An 8,826-nucleotide genomic window follows, 5' to 3' on the forward strand; every position below is an offset into this window, starting at 1 on the left:
GGGCCCTGCTGTGCCCTCTTACAAGAGTTGTCAGCGTTGAAAGCAAATCAAAGTTGGGCAGCTGCTTTTCATGCTGAAGTGGGTTGAAAAGGGAAAGTGGTAGCTGACTGTGTTTCCGAACATGAGGGGTTTTCTGACAGCTTCCAAAACCAGAAGCAGCAGAAGAGAGCAATCCGTACCCCGATATTTATCCAGCAAATGGCAACGGTCAGGTCTTGCACCCGTACCCCCATTCTTTGTCATTTTTATAATAAAAACTAATACATTTCCAGGAAATTTTAAATTAAACACACACCCACCAAAGGCCTTATAACCCAGCCAGCCCCTCCGGACTGTTCCTCCTAGCTAATCCAGAGACACCCACAATTGCAAATATCACAGTGACCTGCAGATGCTGCTCGCTGCTGATCCCTCCCCATGATCTAGAGATGCCCCCTACTCCACATGGTAATCCCCACGCTGTATAAGCAGAGAAATCTCACCAACTACGCATTGCTGCATCCTCCTGGGAATTCCCAGGCCCCATGGCTGGGTGGCATTGCTGGGATGGGGGCATGGGGGGGCACAGCTACCATCATGCTCACCACTGCGAGTGACTCGTTCTCACCTCCCTTGCTATCTTCTCTCTCCTTCTGCAGCAGTAACTGTGACCTGGACTATGAGCTCTACAGGGACGATTTCCCTTACAGGTGAGCGATGTCTGGCCCCTGGGCACTGCCAGCTCTTCCCCCTGTGGTGTTTCGAGGGGGGAGGCTGATGAAGTGCTGTGATTGAATTCCTTTCCCCCTGTATCCCAGCTCTGAGTGGCCAAGTTTCATCTACCTCAGGGTACGTCTCCGGTGCAGAGGAAGAGCTGATTGCCGCATGGGCTAGGCATGCCCGTGCCAGCGTTAAGCTAGCTAGTGTGGATAACAGTAGTAGTGTAGACATGGCAGCTCAGGCTAATAACCTGTGCACAAACCTCCAGGGGAGCCAGGCTGCGCCCTTGGGTTGCTAGCCCATGCTGCCACATGGTCACTATTGCTGCCCGGCTTGCTAGAGGGAAGTAGCCTGGGCATGCCTGGCCGCTGCAGCGACACCGTCACGTGCCGTAGACGCGACATGTCAGCCAGTGCCCGTCCGCTGCAGTGACGCCGTCGCGTGCCATAGACGCGACGTGTCAGCCGGTGCCCGTCCGCTGCAGTGACGCCGTCGCGTGCCATAGACGCGACGTGTCAGCCGGTGCCCGTCCGCTGCAGTGACGCCGTCACGTGCCGTAGACGCGACGTGTCAGCCGGTGCCCGTCCGCTGGAGCGACGCTGTCACGTGCCGTAGACGCGACGTGTCAGCCGGTGCCTGTCCGCTGCAGTGACGCCGTCACATGCCGTAGACGCGACGTGTCAGCCGGTGCCCGTCCGCTGGAGCGACGCTGTCACGTGCCGTAGACGCGACGTGTCAGCCGGAGCCTGGGAGCGGCGCCAGGGCCCTGGGGGAGTAGGCGCTCTGCCGCCGGGAGCTGGGCTGGCACCCGCTGCCCCAGGAGCCTTGCAGCCAGGCTCTGTTCTGAGCTGTGCTGGTTTGCACCGGCTCAGGATCTGGCCCCGATCTCATCATTAAGCCTTTATCTAATAGCAGCCGCTTAGCAGAGAGAGTCCCTGGGGATTAATGTTTCCTCCGTCTGTGCTGACAGTCAGTAGGCAGCCAAGTGCATTGGGGGCTGGGAGGGATGGTCTGTCTCTGCTGCACGACTCCTGGTAACGCTCAGGAGGGTAAAGAGTAGGGGGCTGCCCCGGTGGTGCCAGGCAGTTTGGCGACTAGCCTGGGGGCACCACATTTCACCCATCCCAGAGCCACAAGGGCAGCTTGCCAGGACCCCTGCGCGGCACCGCATTGCCCTTGCCTGCAGCAGCGCTCATCGGTAATAGAGCAGGACGTCATGTCCCAGGGGCCGTGCGCTGTCTGGATCCTAGGGGCTGCTGTGGGCTGTAGTGTCCACCGGCTGCCCCGTGCATTCCTGCGCCGTTCCAGCTGGGCTTCCTTCATTCGGGGCTCAGCACGTGGAGCCATGTGCCTCTAGGCCCCCCACTCACTGACCGCCCAGGGGAGGGAGGAATTGAGCAGGGCGTCCCGACTGCCCCTGAGAGCACGCGCTGCCCTGAGGCGGGAGGGCTTGTGCCAGACCACGGGCCCCTGCTCCCCTCTGTCGCATGCTGCAGCCCATTCTTGGGCATTCGGGCCTTGTGATTTCCAGGGCTAGCAGCTCCCTGCCCCCAACTCCTGCTCCCTGCTGGCATGGGAGGGCTCCATCCTCCCTGCTCGTCCTGCAGACCCCTTCGTCCCCCGAGGACAGTGCAGTGCCTGTGACACTGCGCAGGGGATCATGCTAGGGGCTGTGTCTCCCCCTTGCAGGGTGTACGAGTACCAGAAGATCCCGCCCCTTATTAATCGCATTCCGGTCAAGACCAGACGAGCCCACGTGGGAGCAGGGGGCAAGAGCAGCCTGATCCCCCACCCGGGGCCGAGAGGCAGCAGCAACGCACCGTTGGGTCGGACAAAGCGTAAGCGTTCCGGCTCGCGGGGGCGGGCGGGGGCTAACTGGAGGGGATGCTAGGGACACGGAGAGGATCGCTGCCTTAGGAAGTGGAGAGTGTCCTGGGGAGGGCGAGGCCCCAGGACAGCACGGCTTGGGCAGAGCGTGGCTCAGGGAGCACGCCTGGGGCGGGGGCTCCTCAACATGGCTTGCAGGAAGCACGTTCTCCATAGGAAGGAGCCTGCTGTTGAGAGCTCCCAGCCCGAGCAGCGAAAGAACTTCGCCTTTAAACAGGTTTTACAGGCCACTGTCTCCAAAACCTGCTCCAGGAAAGCAGCGCCTGGGCTCGGCTGCCTGGCGTGGGAGTGTGACAGGCCCAGCGTTTGCAAACGTAGGTGCCCCCGAAGCTGGGACCTTCCAACGGGCCAAGGGATTTGGGGAGCCTTGTAGAGGGGCCCTTAAAGGGGCCTGATGTTCCAGAACCCAGGCCCCTTCCAGGTGCCTCCAGGGGGGAAAAGTTTGGCCCAACTGCTGTGCATTTAGAAGAGGAAATACACAGCAGGTGCAAAGGGCGACAGGGACCTGCCCGCAGCTTGGAGGTTCAGACGGCAACACCTAGCACTTAACTGATGCTTAACCACCAAGAGCTGAGTGTGCAGAATGGCTCTGAGGTGGGCCGCCCAGCCAGGCTGTCGGCCTCGCCGGGATCGCCCTCCCCATCGCTTCCAGGCTAGGTCCGTCTCCACGGAGCTAATGGCCTCTCCTCCCTCGTGCAGTGCGTGCCGAAGAGCTGCATTCCATCAAGGGAGAGCTGAGCCAGATCAAAGCCCAGGTGGACAATCTGCTGGAGAGTCTGGATCGGATGGACCAGCGGCGGGAGCGGCTGGCTGGGGAGAGAGGTGAGAGGAGCGGCGAGGGGAGGCTGTCAGAGCATTGGGTGTGCACAAGTAGGCACGTAGGCTACTTGTGATCATGTGCCCCCAGATGGAGCTGTGAAGGCCCAGCATCCGGGCAGGAACCCCCCCACACACACACACACGAGAGCGAACGCAGGGACGCCCCTGAACTGGTTCTGAGTACGGCTCCAGAGATGGCCTGGGGGCTGCAGTGTGGCCCGAGCTGCACTGTGCAGAGAGGATAGGTGCAGCGCTAACCCAGCTGGTCCATTGCCTCCTAGGAACCTCCCCCGCCAGGCTCGCAAGCAGGACACTGCAGCCTGCTTCTTTGGGAGGATTCAGGGGTGACTATCGGGCTCCTGGCTGGCTGCCGCATGGCCCTGGTTTGGCTATCACAGACTAACAGCCCTTTGGCCTGGGGCATTTCCCTAGTGCCCTGTGAGTCCGTCCCTCCTGGGCAGAGCACCAAGCAGCCAGAGATCTCTGCTGTCTAGGGGCTGCTCTGATCTTGCAGGCTCCAAGGAGGGGGAGAAGAAGAAGAAGGCTCAAGTGAGTGAAGAGCCCTCGTACCCGGCGGGGGAGCCGCAAGGGAAGGAGAGCCCAGCTGCCGACGCGCAGAGCGACCTGAGGGACATCGACAGTGAGGAGGAGAGCACAGACACCGAGGAGACGGTAGGTCCCAGCAGAGCTGCTCTGTCCTGGGTAGCGCTGCCAACCGTCTAATCACACAAACACAAACCCCGCCCCTTCACTGAGGCCCCACCCTGCTCATTCCATCCCCCCCTCTCCGGCGCTGGCTCTCCCCTACCCGCACTCACTTTCACTGGGCTGGGGCGGGGAGTTGGGGTTCGGGAGGGGCAGGGAGCCTGCCTTAGCCCTGCTGCGCCACTGGACTTTTAGTGCCGAAAATCTCCCGGTTTGGCTTCAGTAGCTTCCAGCAGAGAGCACCCATTCCGGGAGCCTCCCGGCGAAACCGGCAGGTTGGCAGGCCTAGGCATGGGCCCTGCATGGCTTAGGCAGGGAGAGAGCTTTTGGCCGCTGACTTTCTCTGGGCTTTAGCCAAAGGGCCCTCACTTGCCTGCGTGGGGAAATGTGCTGGGCATTCCCCTGAGCCACAGGAATGGCCATCTCCCAGCCCGTGTACCTCGGCCTGTGTCCCCCCCCCATGACCACCCCCTCACGCCAGGCTCCCCTGCACACATCCAGCTGCGCTATGGGAGAGGGAGGGCTGCTGAGTGCGCGTAGCTGCTGGTAGGGGCGTGCGGAGAGACTGGCACCGAGGCCAGGGGCGTGGCAGTGTGTGTGCCGTGTGCCACGAATTAGTTCCTGGTTTTCAAGCTGGGGCCACCTGAGCTGAGCGCTGCTGGAATAGAGTTTTGGGAGAGATTGCCCCAGCTGTATCCCTAGCCAGCCAGCCCCCTCCAGGCCAGAGTTGGCATGCCCAGGACACAGACACTGTAAACATGCCTGGAGCGAGGAGCTGCCCAGGGAGCAGGCTCCATCTGCTGCACACAGCCCTGCCACGGCGCCTTGACTGGCTGCATCCTAGCTGGGTGCCTTGGCAGCCCCTCCAGTGATACAGGTGAGCCGGTCAACCTGGCAGCCCCCCCCCCCCCCCCGCCTCCGTCCCCCCCAGGACACTCAGGAAATTAAAGGGAACAACACAGGGGCTGTTAAACAATTTTCTAACCAGCTGGCTTGTAACAGAGCATCATGATTTTGAAACAAATCCGTCTCATTTACTACTTTAATTCTTAAGACAAATTACTACTAACTTAATAAATCAGGACACCTTTGTCAGCAAGTGGGACTGGGTATGCTTTGACTAACATTGTCCCAGACAGGTGGAGCAGGGCAACGGCAGAGCCCTGCCATCTCCCTGCCATCACTGACCCACAGGTAGTCGTGTGCACACACGAGCAGGGGCCGTGCACAGGGATCCACAGGTAGCCATGTGCACATGAGCGGGACCGCACACAGGGCCCATGTGTTTTGGTACATGTGGCCGACAAGGATGAATAATGTAATGTAGTAATCTCTTTGCAGATGAAAAACCACACGTCAGACCCGGAGGGCAGCCAGTAACCGGACTGGGGCGCCACAGCCTTCCCCAGGTTGGCTAGCATTTCCTTTCCTGTGTTTGTATTTCTTTCAAGGCCGCCAGCTGGTGCCACACATGACATGAGTGTACCTGGTCTCAGCGCTAGCGCAACAAAGCCGTGTCCCGCGCCTCATCATTTCCGCCAGCACCAGACCCCACCACACGGAGGGAAATCTCGGTGTTATGATTGTTCCTTTTAGCAGCGGGGGAAATGTAGTGTGGGGGAAGGGCAGGTAGAAAGCCCCCGAGGCGCTAGACTGTCTGGACCTGGTGGCGTATTTAAGACCCATGTAGAAATCCAGGCAGCCCTCGCTTTGTCCGCAACCTGCACTGTTGGAACAAGAGGGTGTGTTGCTCTGTTGGTTCCCAAGCCATGCCATTGCTGTATGCAGCCCTGTGCCATGCAAGGGACCCACTGTCTCCCACTGCAGGGTTCCCCCTCCCAGGCCCTACGTCACCCCCTCCCGCTCAGGGACTAGCTCAGGCCACGTGCAGCATCGGTGCAGGATGGAGCTCCCGTCATTCTCTGTTTTTCCTGTGTGCCTCACTGTGGCTTCTTGCCCTGCCTCTGGGCCTTGATTGGTTGAGAGACGCCTGGTGCCACAGGAAAAACACCCTGGCTTTGGCCACTCTGCTCAAATGCCAGCTTCATCCGGAGCAGAACAGGGACCTCCTGGGGGACCCTTCCCATCGCCTGTCTGCGTGACCCTCGTCACGGAGCTCAGTGAACCTTGCAATGAAGCGGTCCTAGAAAGAGCCAAAATGTCACCCACTCATGGCCGCAGCAGGCCGACGCGCTCGCCCAAGTCAACATTTAAGGCCCCGAGTTCTCGCTGCACCAGGTCGTTCAGAGCAGGATTTCCATGCCCCGATGGGATGGTCAGGCTCTTGCAGTCCGGCAGAGCGAGCAGGGAAGCAGCAGGCATTTATTCCTTGCCTCCCACAAGGGCTAGCGCAGGGCTGCAGCGTGGTGACCCGCAGACAAAACGCTCCAGGACTAGCCTTGCTGCTTCCTTGTGGTGCTCATGGAAATCTCAACGAGGCAGAGCTCTGCTGGGACAGAACTGGCTTGTCAGCTACAGCTCGTACCCTGGGGCTCAGCCATGTCCCCAGCGTTCAGTCCCCCAGCCAAGGCTGCAGCATCTCTCCGAATTGCTGCTCGCTCTGCCGAGGCATGGCTGGTCACCAAAGGGGATCCCTTCCCCCCAGGGCTGCTAGAGTAACAAACATTCCCCCTTCTGTGGAATCACTAGGAAACCACAGAGCAAGAAATATCATTTCCATGTGCCAGGCCTTTTAGAGGCAGGCAGAAATCTCCTGGCCTGGAGATTTTACATCTAAACCTCAAGGTTAGAGGACAGCACTGGGAGGCAGGTTTGAGCGCTACACCTAGCTCTGACGCTGGCCTGCTAGGTAACCTTGGCCAAGTCACTCCACCAAGTCTCTTGTGCCTCAGTTTCCCCATCTGCGAAAGAGGGACAATATACAAGCCACTGCACAGGTTCATTGGGAGACTTTATTTGCTGACCTGTACGTGAAACATTTGGACCTGGCTTCACTAGGGAAAAGGTGTGGTTAACCTATGTAACAATCCTAATGTAAACACGGCCATTGTTTTTAGCCTGTCTTATGAGGAGGGGTATTTGTCTAGCTCCAGGACCCCAATGCTGTACAAACACCCAACATAAAGATGAGCCGTGCCCGAGAGAGCTCACATGCCAAGAGCTGGAGCCAGGCAGCCGGGGCACAAGGGACCAATGCCAGCACTGGTCAGCGGGACAGGCAGAGCGCCCAGCACTCCAGCAGCCTCGTTGTTGTTGGCGGCATCACAGCAAAGGAGAGTTTTAAGGCAGGGTTGGAAGGTGGATAATGCGGCAGCTCCAGGGATGCTGACGGGGCACAGCTACCACGTGGGAGAGGCAGCCTGGGCAAGCATGAAGGGGCTGGTTTGAAGCTGTAACAAGTGGGTGATGGAGATTGGCCTCATGGTCTGGTCAGAGGCAGGCGCCAGCATCTCGCTAGTGAACAAGAGACGGTAGGTTGGGTGGGGACAGGCTGTGAAGGGCCCCAGAAGTGAGGACAAAGGCTTCCTTCCATTTGATGTGCTAGAAAGGGAGGCTGGTCATAGCAAACACGAGGCGGGAGCCAGTGGTTCACGTTGACCAGCTACAACTTGCCTTGTCTACACTGGGATTTTAACCCAGGTTAAAAATACAGCTTGATTCCTAGTGAAGACACAGCCTTTGAGACCCACAAATGGAAAGGGCTTCGAGTGCTTGGTACTGCCATTACGTGGATGCTGGTAACAGCCCAGGGCCTCCTAGCCCTGGCAGTGTGGCTGAGAAACCGCCATCAAGCCAGTGCCCCTCCGTGGCTGTGCAGAGCACCCCTAAGAAGCTGTCGCTGTTTGCAAACTGGATAGCTTTGATTTTCCGCTGGCTCAGAAAAGGTTTTTCCTTTAGTCTCACATGGCTTCTCTATACCGTGCTATGTGATATGGTTCAGAGTCACTTCCTAGGAATTCCATGAGCAGCTTTACCAGAAATAAAAGGAGTGGGATTCTTTTCCCAGCAGGCTAATTCCTGCTACGTGAACAATGACATGCCCGTGCTTTGGGTTGTTTCACCTTCACCCAAAGAACCTGTATTCCCCCTCTGCCCCCATACTACTGTGTTTTGGAACAATTGTAGCTCCTTTCCGTGTCCCTCATTTCTAGGTAGTCTCTCTCACGCTGGTAGGAAATTGTGTCTGTATTTCTAATTTGCTCTGGAAAAAGAGTGTATTTGTGTTGGAAGGAAAAATAATAAATTTGTATTTCTTTTCTCTGGTTATTCGGGAGTCTGATGCTTTGATTTTCACATTGGAGAGAGAACAGCCTTTGTCCAACTGCCATTAGACAATGTCCCGGTTCTGGACTGCAGGGAACTGCTAGATTGGGTTTCTATAGCACCCATCTAGCCAAGTATTCTAGATGCCCAACAACACGAGTAACTGACTCATGCCAGCTCGAATTAAAATCAGCAGTAAAGTCACCATGCCCCACGCCAGACCTCTGGGAATAATCTTGCTGTAAAAAGGGGACCATGGAACTAGCTGCCTCTTACAGGGAGGAAATTATGTGGCCACAAGCCCCCAGACTTCTATGGCTGCATCCCCTAAGGCCTCCGGAAACAGGATTGTGTGGCTAGAGAAAGAAAGGTCACTTGGACACAGCCCATTTCAGATGTTCGATTAAAACTAAACTCTTAATCTCTGCCTCCCAGAGGCAGTCGGGGGAGTAAAATGAATGCACTAGTAGATAGGCAGAATCACAGCAATGA

At 57.8% G+C, this 8,826-nt stretch overlaps 1 protein-coding gene across 1 annotated transcript; it reads left to right on the forward strand.

The window, feature by feature from the left end:
* Positions 1-544: 544 nt before the first annotated feature.
* On the forward strand, positions 545-8,337 carry LOC117886539 (heterogeneous nuclear ribonucleoproteins C1/C2-like). Its single transcript, XM_034788449.1, has 5 exons — positions 545-689; positions 2,389-2,537; positions 3,286-3,408; positions 3,920-4,077; positions 5,452-8,337. Exons 1-5 carry the CDS (start codon positions 547-549, stop codon positions 5,488-5,490), a joined length of 612 nt encoding a protein of 203 aa, XP_034644340.1. The 5' UTR covers positions 545-546; the 3' UTR covers positions 5,491-8,337.
* The last annotated feature ends 489 nt before the right edge of the window (positions 8,338-8,826 follow it).

Source organism: Trachemys scripta, chromosome 13 (genome assembly GCF_013100865.1).
Source record: "Trachemys scripta elegans isolate TJP31775 chromosome 13, CAS_Tse_1.0, whole genome shotgun sequence".
NCBI lineage: Eukaryota > Metazoa > Chordata > Testudines > Emydidae > Trachemys > Trachemys scripta.

Coding starts and splice junctions, on each gene's coding strand:
- LOC117886539 (XM_034788449.1), top strand. CDS start 547: ATGGGGGCATGGGGGGGCACAGCTACCATCATGCTCACCACTGCGAGT. Junction 2,538..3,285: donor ACCGTTGGGTCGGACAAAGC/GTAAGCGTTCCG, acceptor TCCCTCGTGCAG/TGCGTGCCGAAGAGCTGCAT. Junction 4,078..5,451: donor GCACAGACACCGAGGAGACG/GTAGGTCCCAGC, acceptor ATCTCTTTGCAG/ATGAAAAACCACACGTCAGA.